The sequence below is a fragment of the Hippocampus comes genome, unplaced genomic scaffold (genome assembly GCF_001891065.2).
Source record: "Hippocampus comes isolate QL1 unplaced genomic scaffold, H_comes_QL1_v1.1 scaffold71, whole genome shotgun sequence".
Taxonomy (NCBI): domain Eukaryota; kingdom Metazoa; phylum Chordata; class Actinopteri; order Syngnathiformes; family Syngnathidae; genus Hippocampus; species Hippocampus comes.
The window spans coordinates 1,176,877-1,195,181 of NW_017805932.1; the positions used below are offsets into that span (position 1 = coordinate 1,176,877).

Consider the following 18,305-nt stretch of genomic DNA (forward strand, 5'->3'; position numbering starts at 1 on the left):
ATGTAAATGTAACATGCCGCTTGCCTATTTAGTCACTTTGGTTTTTATTTAAAAAACAAACAGATAAAACAGAAAGACAATCACATTAAGAATTAATTTGCGATATATGGGACAAGACCTCTTGGAAAAATACCAAATACTAGAAATGCATGCTCATATTTGACCAATACCCCCAACAGGCATGGTGTGTTGTTCAGTGTACACGAGGTGTGTCAGAAAAATTCCATCAAAGTACTCTTCTGGGATTCCAAAGCAATTCCCTGACTTCTCTGCCACACCTTGACACACTCCTGGAAAGATTCTTCCAGGACCCCCAAAGCTACATGAACATCTTCAAAACAGGTCACTTTTGAGCTTGAGGGAAAAAATAAGAAAATGACAGAGCCAGGTCAGGCGAGTTGTTAGTGAGGTTGTTCCAGCATGGTGACGTTCCTTTCTGCCAGGAACTGTCCAATGCTTATTGCAAGAGTGTTCTCATGGTGTCGCAGCCACGAGATGTCCTGCCATTTTTTTCCAAGATGTATCCCCACCTGAGCACGACACCTAATGCCACCTGCACCTTAAATGAAACTCAAATGACAATGTCATCAAAACTGAAGATAATAATTCTGGCTCCATGTTGAACTCTTAAGTACTGCTATCAGAGGCACAGACAAGGGTTTGGAGCCCTGTGATAAAAATTTCATTTTCGGTTCCTCCGCAGCAAAACTGTAGAAAATGTTATTTTCTTGGACCAATCTGTCATGGGCCCTTAGACTCGCCATCACTTTTCCCACCCTGGTTGCATCCCTGACTGCTGCTAACAAAATTTGAACATGATCCAAATTCCCATAAACCTGACCTGTGATCTACATACAAAAACGACTTATGTGGTTACGCGGCACTTGAGGGCATTCTCAGTGTTGTGCTTACTGTTTCTCATTTGATTCTTTTATATTTATGGACGAGAGGTTTTTCGTACAAATACCTCATGCACGTAACTCCTCAGTTTATCGATCATGTGTTATGAGAGGCTTAGCATTCTTAACCGTTGCAAAGGTTGATTTTTTTATTTTTAGAATACATTTTCATTACTGTTAACTTATACAAAAGTGGGTCACGACTTTCGACGACAGGAAAATACCGGTCCCAGCATAACAACAGCTGAGAGCAACTGCTTCACAGTCCATCAGAAGTGCTCACTCGTGGTACAGCATCCTTTCGCTTTCCTCTTCTCCTGGTTATGTGTGAGACTTCTGTTGTTTCCAGAACCTCTTGACCTCACTGTGTCCGTGTGGTGTCACCACCATCACCCTGTGAGCTACATCTTGCCACACCAGACAATCCAGACCCTGCGACAAAACAACCCAATTAGACCATGGACGCTATATTAGCACATCATTTACATTCAATTCAATAGAGATATACAAAACTGGATGTTCTCTGAGTGGATAGAAGAAGTAAACATTTGTCTCTAGAAAGCCATTTTTTAATTTAAAGGGACAAAAGAAAAAAAAATCTGATCTAATTTGTTGTGTACGAATTGCAGGGTTATTAACACCTTCCCACCAAATAAGCAACCAAGTGAATCTTTTGTGAGCTGCCTGTCTCTGAAAAAGTGTCTGTCACTCAAAGTTAGCTGGGATAGCTCTCAAATATTTCAGCATTCGAGTATTCGAATAAATTACATGGAATAATCGTGTATCCGTTTAACTATTTTTACTTAATAATACATTTCACTCAAAAACGAACAACCATTTGATTTCCTTTTTTCATACAATCAACAGTTTTTAAAAACATTTTCAGTGGGTCAATTTCAAATAAATATACATTGAAAATTACACTTAGCATTTCTTGTATCAAAAATAAAAGGCATTTTAAAAAAGGCTTTAACAATTTTTGCACAACTTCACTGAAGCAGCTAGCATTTTAGCATGCAACATAATATGGTAGCCTCACAGCTGTGAATTTCTGGGCTTAGACCAGTTAATTAGGAATAAGACAAATATTCTCTATACCAGTACAGTGGTACTTCTACTTAAGAAATTAATTGGTTCTGGAAAAAAATTCTTAACTAGGAAATTTGTAAGTTGAGACACTTTTTCCATGTAAATGCCCTAATCCGTTCCAAGCCGCCCCAAAATTCAGACATAAATGTTTCGTAAAGCATCAAAATGCATCAAAATATGTAACAAATACATGTTACAATTACATCATTGCACAGTAAATGAGAGTTGTGCATAATATAAAAAATTTAAAAAAAGAATAAAGAATAAAAATGATGGTCATTTAACTTTTAACTGCGTCCTCATCGTTTTTTGCCCTCAGTAGCAGCGTTCTTTTTTTTTTTTTTTCCAATTTTCAAAACAATCCCGAAATGTTACATGCATAACAAATTCATGTTCGGTGATTTCCGTACATTTGGCACTCTACGTTTTCCCACATCAACACCCAATCATGATGTGGCAACAGATTTCCACAAGTACAAGCCTTTAAAACACAAATAAGTACCCATATGTTTTGTATGTTAATAAATACATTGATGATAAAAACATTTAAAATATTCATATTTGATCATAACTTTTCTTTTATACGTCCTTTTTTTTGCAAATTAGATGGTGAAATCATCTGGCTCTAATAACTGAGGTGTAGGGAGTCCTTTTGGACTTACTTTAAGGCACAATATGCAAGTTCCTTGCTCATTAAGGACTAACATAACCAGCATTCTAAATACTAAATAACATAATAATACAACATCAACCTTGAGGAAAAAAAAAAAAAAAAAAGAACCGAAATCCAACCTGAGCTCTATCTCGAAGCACTTCAAAGTCCGCCTGGGAGAGAAACTGGTTGTAGAGCACACCTGAAAGGAAGGAGAGATCAAAAGTTCCAGCTCTATTTATCTCGAAGAGTGTAGAAAAGCCAAGAGAATTTTTGCCAACCTGAAAAGCCAACGAAAGAAAATTACGCAATTGAGGACAGAACACCTGAGTAATCGTAATCACAGAGTATCCGGAGTGGAACCTCAACTCACAAGGTACTACAACAACCTCATAGGACCTGCTTTTGCCAATGAAAACGTATTTCTTGTTCGTCGACTCCAACCAAACAGACATCTGAACTGACATTTAACTTCAAGGAATGTGTGTTAACCCTTTCATGCACCCTGTGACTTGATAACATGGTCAACTGTCCACTGTAGTGACCGCTGTCCCTGAAAGGGTTCATCAAAATCACACGTGTTGTAATGTACATTTTGCAGCTGCACAGCATAAGGATCTCTAAATTCTGTTTGAAGGTTTCACTAAAATGTAATCAATGTACTTTTTTTTTTTAGCCGGCATTGACACCGCCGACTGCGATACCATAAATTCTCCCGATGCAATCACAGTTGCGCACACATATACCGAGAACAGTAAATTCGCTCACCCTCGGTGAACTGTAGTCTATCTCTCTCCAGCTCCCAAAGTCGGATCTGATCTGTTATGGTTGGAGGAAGCACCGGTGTCTGCAGCGCAAGAGATGTTCGGTGAAGAAGATACTCGACGACATTGATGCGTGTACAGCTAGTACTTTTTTACAATTACAAAAAAAAAAAAACATTACCTGCATCAGCATGATAGGGTGTGCTCTGGTTCTCAGAAAGTGGATGATCTGCAAAATTGAAGTAATATAGGGGAAAGAGTTGAATCCAAACATTTTCTACAGTTTTGGTTCCATCATACATATTCAATTCATCAAACTTTGATACTGTGGTACCTCTACTTACAAAATTAATTGGTTCTGGAAGAAATTTCTTAACTAGAACATTTTGTAAGTAGAGACGCTTTTTCCATATAAATGCCCTAATTCGTTCCATGGCCCCCCAAAATTCAGACATAAATGTTTCCTAAAGCATAAAAATGCATCAAAATATGGAACAAATACATGTTAAAATTACATTCTTGCACAATAAATGAGAGTTGTGCATCATGTAACAAACGAAGAATAGGGTAAATAAAAATGATGGTCATTTAACTTTTAACTGCGCCCTCGTCATTTTTTGCCCTCTTTAGTTCATGTTCTCTCTGAGAAGGGTTTTTTGCCTGGCATTTTGTAAAGAACTGATCCAAGGACGTTTGCTTTTGTCGGCTTTTAACAAAGCTTTGAAAATATCCAAGGCAAATATCGGCATAGTGAGCAATCGCCCGACTGGTGAACACTTTTTCTGGGTGATTCGCATTTACGTAAAACTAACGGAATGGCTCATGGCCCAAGGGGCGAATGACGAGGACGCTGCATCGGCACAGATCTATTTAGGTAGGTCCCTCTTAGCCAATGGGATGCCAGGATGATGCTCGGGAGTAGCCAATGGCAGAGCAGCTATAAGTATGTTGCGTTCAGGAAACCCGACGCTGCAAGAAGCAGTCGATACTGTCTTTTGCCTTTCGTACCTTGAAATTTATTTCGCAACAAGAGGCAATATTTTCCTGTTGAGGCGTTTCGTAACTGGAAAATTTCATATGAAGAGACGTTCATAAGTAGAGGTACCACTGTACTTCAATTGTTTTTAGAGCACATATTTTGATATTGCCTTTGTACAATAAGTGAGCATACCAAATTGGAGAGTATGCTGGCCATTACTTTGACATAATAGATCAACAGTAGTGTTGCGATTTTAGAAACGGGTGAATCTTGTCAGAAAGTTTTAAACGGGCAGTTTTGTCAGAGATCACCGTCACCCTTGTTCCCTTAGTTCAAGTAGAGTTTGGGTATACCTGTTGTGCAGTGATGCCATTCGCGATGGCCTGTTGCACCGACTCTCTTGTGACCTGAGCCACCACCACGTTTGGAAAGCGATACAACATTTCACTGAAGAGCGCTACTAGAGAAATCTGGAGCTCAGAGTCTGGGTGGAGGGGGAGGAAACACACACACGCACACCAACACACACACATGCACACACACCCAATGCAAATAAGTTAATCATTTCATCTGCGGCAAAATGAGAAAAAAACATGAAAACAGAAATGACAACATCAAGTCAATACATTCCAAATGCCTGCCGCTGTATTTTGGAATCGGCGCAGAGCCAGGCAAGCTATGAGCCATGATCAGATATGCACTCAAGAACAATAAGGTAAATGGTTTCCAAAACGCTGCCTTGCCAGTATTCCCTAATCATGATATTCTCGAACATACTTGTGTAGGCGTAGATGCGATAATTTGTTTCAACCACAATGAAGCCTGCGTCCCCAGTACCAGGAGTGGAGCCCAAGTTAAGAGAGGAGGATGTGGAAGAAGAGCTGCTCGTGATTCCTGCAGCTAGACTGATGGCCAGTCTGGTGGGGTAGTACCGCCTCGACTTTCTCTGGGAATAGGATAAAAAGAATCAGACCAAACATCATGCTTTAACCCAGGGGTATCAAACTCATTTTTGTCTCAGGCCAAATTATAATTACTATTTCCCTTGGAGGGACGTGATGACCGAAACTATATAAAGAAGTCAAGTATAATGTTTTATTCAACTATTGTTTCAGTAACTGTAATGAGAGGTTTGGCAACAAGAAAATGCTGACAATATGTCACTGATTTATTACATATGAAAATGTGAAATTCTGGTACAGATTTTAGTAAGCATCATGGAAGTTGTCATCTTTGATTTGCTTTTGCGGGCCACTTAAAATGATACGGCGGGCCACATCTGGCCCCCGGGCCTTGAGTTTGACACATGTGCTTTACTACAGTAGACATCTTATCAGGTTACAGGCTGTCTGAAAGGGTTAAAATCAAGTTGGTACTTTTGGAGTCATATTTGTACAAGCGGCGCACGTTAGCATCGTTGCTCGCTAGGCACTAGCAAAACATAAGAGCCGATTGCGCTTTCGGATGTGTACGGTGTATTAGGTACAGCTGCACTTTGAGATCCAATAAAAAGTGTAATGATGTTTTCTTGAAAGTGTTCAAAGATTGATTCATCCGTCGTTAGATCAACCCTAAATAACTTGGCAGTTGTGTTGAACAACGTGCTACCAGAGTCCGCTAATGTAGCTGAATAACGTTAAAAAAGCAGTAGGAACATTTCAACCAAAGCATACATCTCCAACTAATACATATCAAATAAAAACACATTTACAGTATGCCAAGAAGGAGCATATCAGTCAAAACTGTTGACCATATTAAAGGAACCGGTATATTTTCGTTGAACAAAAATACATTCACAGCATCTATTACAGGATGTTGGGTTCAATGTAAAAGGCTGATATTTTTGGGGGGGACATAGTTGTACCAAATTTAGAGGTACAGTGGTGCCTCTACTTACGAATGTCTCTTCATACGAAATTTTCTGGTTACGAAACATCTCAACAGGAAAATATTGCCTCTTGTTACGAAAGAAATTTCAAGATACGAAAAGGTAAAAATACAGTACATGTATAGCCTGCTTATTGCAGCTCCGAGTTTCCTGAACGCAACATACTTTTCGCTGCTCTGCCATTGGCTATCACCTAGCATTTTCCTGGCATCCCATTGGCTCAGAGGGACCTCTACTGGATGTGTCTATGTGTGGCGATAGAAAGATGCGTTTATGCAGCGTCCATGAGGTGTTCCGATAGTTTTACGTAAATGCGAATCACCCAGAAAAAGTGTTCACCAGTTGGGCGATCGCTCACTATGCCGATGTTTGCCTTGGACATTTTCGAGGGATTGTTAAAAGGCGACAAAAGCAAACGTCCTCGGATCAGTTCTTTACAAAACGCCAGGCGAAAACCAGTTCTGAGGGAGGTCATGGACTATCGAGGGCAAAAAAACGAAGAGGACGCAGCTAAAAGTTAAATGACCATCAGTTTTATTCTTTAGTCTTTGTTTTTTACATTATGCACAACTCTCATTTATTGTACTATAATCTAATTGTAACATGTATTTCATGTATTTGTTCTATATTTTAATGCATTTTTATGCTTCATAAAACATGTATGTCTGAATTTGGTGGGGGGCTTGGAACGAATTCAGGCATTTACATGGAAAACGCGTCTCTATTTTCTTCCGGACCCAATTAATTTCGTAAGTAGAAATACCACTGTACTTCTTTCATTACGGTTCGATAAAGATACAAACATATTTTTGGGCTGTTGTGAATTAGAATTTGACATTCCAGAAGTGACGCAGGCAGACTTGGCGGAAGCCGGGTTGCCGTTTTACTGCAGCAATAAATCGGCGTCCCCATGTGGGTCATCGTGTCGCTTCTCATCGAAGGAAATAGTACTTGAAGGGAGTGTAGCAAAACCTTGCCTCTCCCTCTCAGTCTCTACCTTCCTCTGGAAGACCAGTCCAAACTCCCGAAGGTGCTGCAGAAATATGAGTAATGACTCACTCATGCCCTCCACTGAGTAATCCTGAGGCCAAGAGAAACACATTCTCAATAACATGGAAAAAAAAAAAAGTCAAACCAAGCAAGAAACCAGCAACATCAATTTTAGCACACAAACGCGCACACGCTCGCACACACAAGCACGCGGGTTTAATTACTGTGCACTCACTCTGCCCAACGTTGAGAAACTGAGCTGGAACAAAAAAGACAAAATCTCCACCAGGCCCATCCCTCGTGACTACAAGAGAAAACAATTACAAGACATCCTCATATTCATTTCAATAATGAACAGACATTCTGTGCAGCGGCGTCAAAATTTTAGATATCTGCAACATCATTTGGCCTCGGGGTAAATATTTTATTTCAGTTTTGCCAATTGTGTTTGCCATCTATATTATTATTAACCGCCCGATCAATCTGCCAGACGCTTTAATCGGACAATCGTGCTTTTAAATCCGCTGATTTCTGCAGATTTTTGCCTTTTTTTAACACGTTTGAAAAAAACAAAGTATAAACAAATTTTTAAAAAATAATCACAGTGAGGCATCATTCACCCAAAGGTGGGGAAAAAGCGATTTTTTAAGATTTTTTTTTCTGATGTGAGGTTAAACAATAAAGGACAAATTAATAAGGTGAATCGCACTTAAATCGACAGATTAATCGAAATATCATTCTGCCAATTATCGAATTGGCATCAGTTACAAAAAAAAAAAACCATCAATGATAGCAATGTCATTCTGCAGTTACAGATATCTACAATGTGATTCTGACGGGTCACAATTGCAGTTTTACAATTTTTAAATCACTTCAATTCATGAATACATGTCATTTCTTCTTAAATTGGGTTTTTAATACAGTGGAAAATGAATTGGAAGATTAACTTGAAATTATAAGTACAGTGAAACTCCTCTAGAACGAAACCTACATGGGCGAAAATACCCCCTTATGTGAAAAAATCTTCATGCATTAACATAATTCCCATTCTCCTGCCCCCCATACGACGAAAAGCCCCCTGTTGCGTTATACGAAATAATTTTATCTGCTCCAGCCTCGCGAAGACATTCACTACAACGAAGTCTTATCCAACAGCGACCTCTACTGCTTCGTTCGAAAAAAGGCAACAGCAACCACCACACTGATTTACATAGTGAACGATGTTTATTTCGGTCACAGTTGCGAGTTTCCTGGACTCAACATACTCATAGCTGCTCTGCCATTGGCTTACCGAGCATCATCCTGGCCTCCGATTGGCCAAGAGGGACCTCACTGTCTATGTGTGTAGATACTGAAGCTAGATCTGTAGCATCCGATTAGCTGCTCAGGGTAAATTGCTTATGGCTCGACGGATATTCAAATAAACCGTTTCCTCGAATGCTTTACTTGTTATCATGCTAAAAACACCCACGGGACGCTTCGTAGTCCTCGATGGCCATAGTTAGCTCTCGAAGACTAAAAACCTTAACGCTAACTGGAGCGCTTCTCTCTCATTAGCGCTCCAGTGGCTCGACGGATTGCATTGCTAAAATGGCTACAAAACGGACATTTGGATGTCAAGCAGCTTAGACAAGAAGAGCTCTGATGCTGGAAGAGAGGGTAAAAGTGGTCAAAATGAAAGACGGAGCAAGCAAAATAAAAGACATTATCCAAGAAATTGAGGTAAGTGAAAGTGAATGCTGATCGTAAATTTCGCAATTTCTTTCCCTTTTTTTTCTTTCTACACTGACAATATCAAGTGTCAGATCAGTGTGTGCTCATACTTATGCACTATTGGAATAAAAATAGAGTACACATACGTTTGTGTGTGCGTGTACACATACGTTTGTGTGTGTGGGTGTGTGGGTGTGTGTGTGCTTACATCTGATATCAAATTTGCTACAGTGAAAAACCCCCTGTTGTGAAAAATTTCTTGCTGCAAACATGATTTCGTTGTAGAGGAGTTTCACTGTAGTCAAAATGATGTTGTCGGTGAGGGATATTTGCAATTTGGCTGCAGCTATCCATAATTCCCTTACAGATATCCGCAAATGAATCTTACAGCCACGAATGGCAAAAGTGACAACATTGCAGATATCTGAAATTCAGTTTGGATTCGGGCAAAATTCAATTCTTTCGCAACTTAGTCACAAAATTAAAATTCTAACGATTAGGAATTGTCACTGTGATGAATCAGAAAGTTGCTGTCGGTCGTCAAACAGTTGACAAATAAAGATGATGATGCAGGGGCTTCATGTTCCTGACATAATGAGATGAGTACTGACAGTCAAAAGCCAATTTGCATCTGAAGTTAAAACAATTTTTTTTTTGGGGGGGGGGGTGCATTCGGTGTCAGAGTGGAGAAAACGCCATTAAAAATAACTGCGGTCCTTATTCATATTTAGTTATTCGCCATAGCTGCGGATAATCACGCAGAGGAGTTGTTTTAAAATCGTGTCGTGGGTAAGCAGGTATTCAGACACTTCAAGAATATGGTAATCACGCCCATTTTTTAAAATGACAGTTGGAATCAACTCCCCACAGGTTGCTTAAAAGGCTCCAAATATACCAGGCTGGAAAAAGAAACGACTCAGCGGCAGCTTTGGACGTGGTTGTTAGGCAACTCACAGCCAAGCCGGCGAGTGAAAGAACAGCCTGTGACACTTTCTGTACTTCTTGTGGCTTCTTACATCTACATTTACTCTGATTATAATGACAGCCTTGCATTGCATTGTAAAAGCATTTTGTTGAAAGCTTGCTAGCTTGGTGTGTTGTTCCCCCCCGACATCAGTGGAGCTCACACACTTTTGAGTAAGCGCAGCTACTTATTCAATTATCAAGTCAAAATGATCTACCTAATAAGGACCGTATTTTCTGCACTATAAGGCGCACCTTAAAGCATTCGATTTTCTCAAAAGATGACAGTGCGCCTTATAATCCGATGCGCCTTATATATGGATCAATATTCAGATTTATTGGCAGTAGTACTTTAAATGTGCTGTAAAGCGCTTTGTTACTGCTGCAGGGGTCGTGAAAGCGCTACAGAAATAAAGCTGTATTGTATTGTATTCCTTTAGCATAGCTTCATCTAGTGGATGCATAATGCAACCGCAGCCACTATTGTAGCTTCTATTCTATGCACCTTATAAAGCGGTGCGCCCTATATATGAAAACAGTTTTAAAACAGGCCCTTCATTGAAGGTGTGCCTTATACGTCACTGTATTGTATTGTATTCCCTTTAGCATAGCTCCATCTAGTGGATGCATAACACAATCGCAGCCACACTTGTAGCTTCGATTCTATGCGCCTTATAAAGCGGTGCGCCCTGTATATGGAAACGGTTTTAAACAGGCCATTCATTGAAGGTGTGCCTTATACTCCGAAACGCCTTATCGTGCGGAAATTTACGGTACAATCAAAATTGCTAAATATGTTTACCGATGAATAGTTTGAAAATTCTTTATATGTACATTCGTGTTGCTCGCATAACTGCATGAACACCCCCCACCCCCTTGCATAATGAAACTGATGACTTTTCCACTGCCCAGGTACAGCGGAACGGGACTGAGACTTCATATCTCTCCTGTACGTCAATCGAGTGACAAAGTTCATAAAAAATGATGATGAATCATGTCCTGCCTTTGCTCAAAAACTAAGCATAACTAAGCGATGTTACAGGATCTAAATGAGTGCTGTCAGCAATGGTCAATTGAGTCAGATTCGGCGTGCCCGAATTTCAACATTTCACATTATTTTTGGACTTAGCCTGGAAATGACCGCTTATTCAGATTGAATTTCTTTTTCCCTGCTATTGTACAAGGTGACTGTCCTTAGGTAGCCCGTTTTACAACCGATGATTAGAACGCAAGTCATTTATATTACCTAGGTCTCGTAGGCCCTTGTATTACCGCGCCGCCCTCTCCACCCAAGTGCGTGCTAATCAGAGCAATGACGGGCTTTCAGGGACACAGTGGCACATAGCTCATCGAAATTCCAAAGTCGTAAAAGGTCAGGGCGGAACGTTCGATGGTTACCTGAGCAGTTTTGAGGTACTGCAGGGTGAAGTACCACAACTGAGAGGCAGTGTCCAGCAGAAGGAACTGGAAGCCAGCAGAGGTGATGGAGGGGGCCTCTCCTGCCTCACTGCGAAAACGTTGAAGGGAACATGGATTACGGCCATTTACGCTTGTCAAGCAATCCATGAAGATAATTTTTCCAGATAGTTTCATCTCTGCACTCTAACATAAATGAGTACACAACCTCTGAAAAGTATGTTTTTATTAACTTCCCAGTGCACACAGGCCGTGGCTGAACTCTTTGAAAATGTGATTATTTTACATCACAGGTGTCAAACCCAAGGCCCCAAGGCCAGATCTGGCCCGCCATGTCATTTTATGTGGCCCGCGAAAGCAAATCAAACATGTCCACTTATACGATGATTGCTGAAATCTGTACCAAAATTTCAACTTCTCATATGTAATAAATAAGCGAGATATTGTCAGCATTTTCTTGTTACCAAATCCCTCATTACACTAACTTAAACAATCGTTAAATGAACCATTATTCTTCACTTCATTCTATGTTTTCACAGTCATAACGGCCCTCCAAGGGAAACGGTCACGCCAATGTGGCCCGCGACAAAAATGAGTTTGACACCCCCTGTTTTACATGAAGGATTTAGCTTTGCTAGACTTTCACTGGTGTCACTCAGAGCGATGGTCCAACATTGAATGAATGTTAGTTAAAAAAAAAAAAAAAACCTTGGGTGCCATTCTGGAGTAAAGTAAGTGTGCCCTAGAAAATTCTGAAAAGAAACTCAGTGTTTTGTGAAAAATCTTTTGGGGCATAAATGTATATGTTATGACTACGTACTCTGAACCCATTTTTTAGATGCTCTACCTGTTGGCTTATTAAGACCGTCTGATATGGATCTTGTTTTTCATTGGAGTGAAAAATGATACAAAAGGAGTTTTCGTGAACTTGTCAGACTGATTTGTGTAACAGTGTAATAATTGGGGGTCAGTAAAGAACCCCAAAAAGGTCAAAGTGAAAGGATTTAAACCCCACCTCAGATTAGACGCTCGCCCACAAGCAAGGTAGTAAAACTTCCTAACTCCTCAAAGGTGCGAGACAGCAACACAGCACGACTAATTTTGCAAGCAGTGCAAATTTTCATGTAGGCTATCGGATTAAAAAAAAAAAAAAAAATGCACACGCAGGCTTTTGTACTTCATAAATATTCACATCAGTCACTCCAAAGACTCACTCCCGGGAAGGTAGTAATTTCCTGCATGAGTGGGGGGAAAAAAAAAAAAAAATCAGTTCTTTTCTACATCAAAAGCCCTTAACCTACCTTTTCATGAGGCCTGCTTGAATCAGCAGCTGGGCCAGGTCCTGACTGACCGCAGCGCTGGGAGAACCCACCATGAAGTGCAGGATCACCTCCCAGCGCTCCATGGCGTAACGGTCCAGACTCTCAATGTCGCGAGCGTGGCGGTCTGGCCCCAGGCTGCTGCCTTCGTCTGCCCATGCTTGGCCCCTGGGAAATGAGACGCAGTTACAATAATAATAATAATAATAATACATTTCATTTATAAGCGTCTTTCAAAACATTATGAATCATTATTTGTAATCCGCACGAAAAAAAAAAAAACTAAAACTGATAAAACATTTTTAAAAAAGAACAACAAATTTACTGCAATTTAATTGACGAAAATACTTCATGGCCCCCCTTATTGGGTTATGAGTTCTTATTCTCCGAGTTTCACAGTAGGGACGGTGTTCTTTTCTGGGGTATGCTTCATTTTTTTTGTGTCTGTGTCTGTGAACATGGAGCTGATGTACCTTGCCCCCCCCCCAAAAAAAAAGTTTTGTCTTGGCTATCCAGAGGACATTCTCACAGAGGCTTTGTGGCTTGTCAACATGCAGTTTGGCAATCCTTCAAAATGATTTATTTTCAACAGCTGTGTCCTCCTCGGCGGGCTCCCATATAATCTACTTTGCCTCACATCGCAACGGATGGTGCGATCTGACACTGATGTATCTTAACCTTTGAGTTCACCTTCAATTTGTGTCGAGGTTGTCCAAGGCTCTTTTGTTACCGTTTGTAAAATCAGTCTCTAATTTGTCATCCATGTTCCTCCTACAGTCACATCCATGGAAGCTGTGCCATGGATCGTAAATGTTTGAGTAACATGTGCAATTGAAGTCACGGGAACATGAAGCTGCTTGGTTTTCTATCACTTTCTTTCAAATCTACAGAAACAACTCTCTGCTCTGTTCGATGTTTAGTGTGGTACACATAAGTTCGAAGACACTAATTAGAGGACACATCTTGGTTGAACATGTTTCTATGGTAAAATTGTTTTCACTCTTTTGTACTGGTACCATCATTTTTGTCCAGCCTTGTTTCATGAGTTTTGTTTTTTTTTTAATAATTCTGTTGAACCAAAATTTTAAAACATCTGATTTTCATTGGTTCATTTTCATCACTTTTTGTTTTAACTTATTACTTTTGTCAGATTTAATTTATTTCTGTGAGCGCCATGGGTTTGTCTTTCATTCGCAATTTTGCCTGCTTTTTACGGTCTTCTTTCTGCATTAAGTGATTCAGTTAAATGTCCAACAAAAAATGATCAAGACCCGCAAAAAAAAAATCAAAAAAAAAAAAAAAACAAACACTGAATTTTAGATCAGACTGCCAATGCTAGCCTGTATATTCATTCAAAAGTAAATATGAACATATTGTGGTCGTTATTGTCAATATTTGTGTGATTCGTCTGTTTCACCGAGAAAATCACAGGGAAAGAACCTTAGCAAGTGTTTCCTCCCAAATTATCAAACTCCTGAAGGCAACTCTCTTCAATGTGTGTTCACTGAAATTTGCTGTAACACAAAATGATGCACAGGTGTTGTTCCACCTTTCATTTGCAACTCCAAAGAAAAAAAAACAGATGGAGGCTGGCCACGGCTTGGCGGAAAGCATAAAACAAAAATTGAACTTTTTACAACAAAACCTTGATGGCTTTTTTTTTTAAACAAGGTATCCGTATAATATTTATATTCAATACATTCAGATGTGAAATTAGCGGTGTACAAAAAACAGCAATGTAAAGAATGTGAGAGGCACAGTCATGTGATGAAACGGAGAGCAGACGTACCCGCCGAGCAGCGCGATCCTCAAGTTGTCTTTGAAGACTGGATTCAGGATATATCCCTGAAGACCACCCTGCAGCTGCTGACTGTGCCAAAGGCGGAGTCCCGCCAGCACCGAGACGCATTCATCATGATTCCTGTGGAGTGCGGTGGTAGAAGAGGGTGATGAAGTAGCCGTAGACAATGGGGAAAGAAAAAGTGAGACAACAAATTAACTCCACTGTTTTTTTTTCCTCCTGAAAAGTTAATTTTAAAACCTAGAGCCACTTTGATTTGAACTTTTGTGCAATTTCTTTGCCCTTATTTAACGCTACGTTGCTTACATTTACTATCCAAACCATGCGCAGATTCCATTGGAAATCTTATTTTATAGAAGATAAGCACCGTAAAATGAATTTTTAAAATCTGTATGATCTCCAGTACCTAAGGAGCATGTGACCAAGTCCAATGAATCTGAAGTGAATGATCATAAAATGTGTTCCTCGGTGAAGAAAACAAACAGGTAGCTCGGCATATCATTCCCAAAACCTACAATCAAAAGGTGCCTTTATGAATGTATACCATAAATGCAGAGCGTTAACAACAAAATGCAAACCATGTTCTGGAATTAATGGCAGTACATATGTAAATTCAAAAGGAATGCCCCAGGACATTTGCAAAAATGTAAAATTATTGTACTGTGCAGACTAAGGAGTGTACCGAACAGTACTCAGTTTTACTGAATAGCATCCCATCTGAAGAAAACAAGTAATTTCATCTGACGGTGATAGATAACAGACAGATGGCGCATGCGGAGCCTTGTTAGGCTTGTCTGTACCTATCCAACTCTGGCTCATTATTTTGCTTCATAACAATGCTTCTTCAACATAATTCATCAGTAATGTGTCAGCATTGTCGACTACTTCCAAAATTAGTGTGCTCCCGAGCCACTCGAGGTTATACATCCCGAAAGACTGCCGGGGTAGCAACAAGAATATCATAGAGACATCAACATATGCAAAGTGTATCTTTACAGATCAGGTCAGATGCCAAACACGTTTAAACCACACATGAGGAATTTTGACACACATAAAAATGGCCAACTTATAATTATGACTACAAATGCCCATGAAAATTAAGTCACTCACTTCTGGCTTTCTTTATTCACCCATAATGCCACTGCTGCCTGTGGAAGAGGCTGATCCAGGAACAGCATTCGCATCACATAGTTTTTGGCCAGAGAAGGAAGTTCCCTGCGGAGTTCAACAACATCATAACGTGAACAGCATCAATCACAAATGATGATGATGATGATGACAACGTTTCCAGTTCCATTTATTACAGTCAGCCTACCTGTAGACAGCCAGACATGTTGCTGGATGATTGTATAGTCGGTCCAGAATCTCTGGGCTCAACTCTCTGAGATATTCGTGCAAATTCTTGCACTGCAGCTGGACTCTCAGCTTCATTTTCTAATAAAAATATTTATCTTAAAAATCACATGAAATATCTGCACGCTCCACGAAATAGTAATAAATCAAAGGCTAAAATTAACAGCTGTGGCAGTTTGTCGGAACCGCTGTGTCCAATCGGTGCGGTAACAAATTGACACTTTTGTTTTATTTACCAGGAAATCGTTCTGTTTTCCACGATATGTGTCCAATCGGTGCGGTAACAAAAAAACACTTTTTTTATTTACCAGGAAATCGTTCTGTTTTCCACGATCTCCTTCATTTAAAATGACAATATAGAGTGCAAAAGCAGCATTGCTGTCAACCGGCTTGTCGTTGGCTTTATCTGCCGGCCGTTTAACAGAATCATATTGTACTGTTGTTTGCAAACTGCATTACCGCTACCGGGTCATGTGACCTTCTTTGTGCGCTCTTATTGGTCAGTCATCCTTCTTCTCTACAATAAAGCGGGCAGTGGCACTTTTAAGAATTCACTACTCCCCTCTAGAGGTAAATTTAGTGACTGCACTGGAACTGACAAACGTCATTGACATTTATTTAAATTATTTTTATTTTGAAATTTTGTGAAAATGGTCTATTGTGTGTTTAATCCAGACCAATATTAACATGTTTTATGTAAATCACATTTGGGACATTCTCTTAAATATCTATTTTACAATCCTATCAACATCAAGGTGGTATAATAGCACTCAGTGCTTTTAAACATTTTCATAGATTATTATTTACCAAAAATATCACAGGTTGAAGTCAATGTCATAAATTGAGATTTGGGTGTGGTTAAAAGTAATTCAACCTCATTTCTACGCCAGTTTAGGTTTTCATTTCTTTTCTATATTACAAAAAAATTGTTTTAATAAAGTGCTTGGCTCAGTTGAGAGCAAATCTGAAGCAAGAAATCTCAGAAGTGTGAGGCAAATGTGCTAACCACAATAGCACCCCACTGTCTATCTCAAAACATTCAGACATGATTCAGTAGGTCAAATCTTCCACCACATAACACATCTCACGAATTTCATGTTCAATTGGATTTTATTTGGTTGGTCTTTCTTTTTTTTTAAATATACATTTTACTACAACATCTATAACATGTTACATTTTTCGTGAATATAAAATAATACAAAGAGAAAAGTTGCAGAATGCTCTCAAGAGTCTTCCTTCTCTTGATACCTGTAACATGACAATCACAATTATGTGCAAATAGCAGACAATTACTTAAATTAAGAGATTTGATCTTTTTACCTGCAGTGTATACAGGTGAAGAAGACGGTCTGGCCTTCATCCGCAGATCTCATCTGTCTTGTGTGATAAATCATGCCTTCTTTATTGCAGCGAGTGCAGCGTCTGTCGATCTGAGCAAACGAACCATCACGCATACCCTGATTAATATTGGTCAAGAGGATGCTAATTTAAGAATCAGGGCAACAGAGGATTCTATCTTACCACAGGACCCTTCATTTCAGAGTCATCACTCCCCTCCAGATCCACAGAAGACTTGTCCAGTGTGTTGAAGACGACCGTCGAGCGTATCTCTCGGCCTGAAAACTCTAGACAGCAAAACAGAAACGCACAGTACACAGTAGTTACGATTGACACTGTTTTTATTGTCAAATATGATAGGTACAGCAGTACCTGATACAGAGATGGAAAAGGAGCAGCGGGGACAGCAGACGGCGTCTTTCATCCCTGGTAACGGAAGAACATTTCCACACTCTGGACAGAAGTTGGGATCGCCACTAAAACATGACATGTCTGTATGAAGAGAACATACGCGATTGACACCCTTTTAACCGATCATACACCACCGGCTATAAACGTTGGTTAACAATCGTATTCACTCAGAAAGCAATTTGTTTTTCCTGCAAACAAAATGAGAAAGGTTCTGCACGATTGTGTGCTCAGAAAGAGCCGTGTGTGAAATTGACAACAGGAGAGCATGGGCTATGCACGTGGCGATACACTACTACTGCAATTGAAAAATAGATGTTATTAATAAATATCACTAGACTATGCAGTTTCGCATTCGTACCACAATTACTGCTTACCTATCCGTTGTCCAAAATAACGATATAAGCAAATGTTAAGCGTTCTTTGGAGAGTCTCCGTCTTTCGGCAACGCGTCGCATAAATATGACGTCACGCGTTTTCCAAATTTAGGTGTCAGGTTTGTTTTTTTATTAGCCGTGTAAATATGTAAAGATTTAGTTCGCAATTAATCTTTACAACAATCACTTGCAACATATATTATAATGTCTGCACCCTTTGTCCTCACTTTTTTAATGTCACTTTCTTTTCTTGTCAGTGCTGAGCTACTTGTTTTTTTTTACTTCGGTTATTGTTATGCCTATAAATGTTTATTAACTTGGCAATTTTGATTCACCAAAATAAACTAGCTTTCGCT

General features: G+C 39.6%; 2 protein-coding genes across 4 annotated transcripts; both read right to left on the reverse strand.

Moving 5' to 3' along the window:
• Positions 1–27: 27 nt before the first annotated feature.
• Positions 28–16,082, reverse strand: gtf2h4 (general transcription factor IIH, polypeptide 4). The gene is made up of 13 exons (XM_019890320.1): positions 15,789–16,082; positions 15,584–15,688; positions 14,462–14,593; positions 12,655–12,840; positions 11,336–11,444; positions 7,497–7,565; positions 7,269–7,352; positions 5,161–5,329; positions 4,737–4,867; positions 3,586–3,633; positions 3,409–3,487; positions 2,781–2,842; positions 28–1,331 (listed from the first exon to the last, which is right to left on the reverse strand). The coding sequence occupies exons 1-13, from the start codon at positions 15,902–15,904 to the stop codon at positions 1,221–1,223; spliced, it is 1,401 nt and encodes a 466-aa protein (XP_019745879.1). The 5' UTR covers positions 15,905–16,082; the 3' UTR covers positions 28–1,220.
• An 837-nt stretch (positions 16,083–16,919) lies between these two features.
• Positions 16,920–18,067, reverse strand: polr1h (RNA polymerase I subunit H). 3 transcript variants are annotated; one of them, XM_019890224.1, is made up of 5 exons: positions 17,950–18,067; positions 17,537–17,656; positions 17,348–17,451; positions 17,147–17,256; positions 16,920–17,074 (listed from the first exon to the last, which is right to left on the reverse strand). In XM_019890224.1, the coding sequence occupies exons 2-5, from the start codon at positions 17,652–17,654 to the stop codon at positions 17,050–17,052; spliced, it is 357 nt and encodes a 118-aa protein (XP_019745783.1). In that variant the 5' UTR covers positions 17,655–17,656; positions 17,950–18,067; the 3' UTR covers positions 16,920–17,049. The 3 variants fall into 3 exon arrangements, with proteins under 3 accessions (XP_019745783.1, XP_019745785.1, XP_019745784.1); XM_019890226.1 differs by having other exon boundaries at positions 17,537–17,617; positions 17,950–18,043; XM_019890225.1 differs by having other exon boundaries at positions 17,537–17,640; positions 17,950–18,043.
• Between the last annotated feature and the right edge of the window lie 238 nt (positions 18,068–18,305).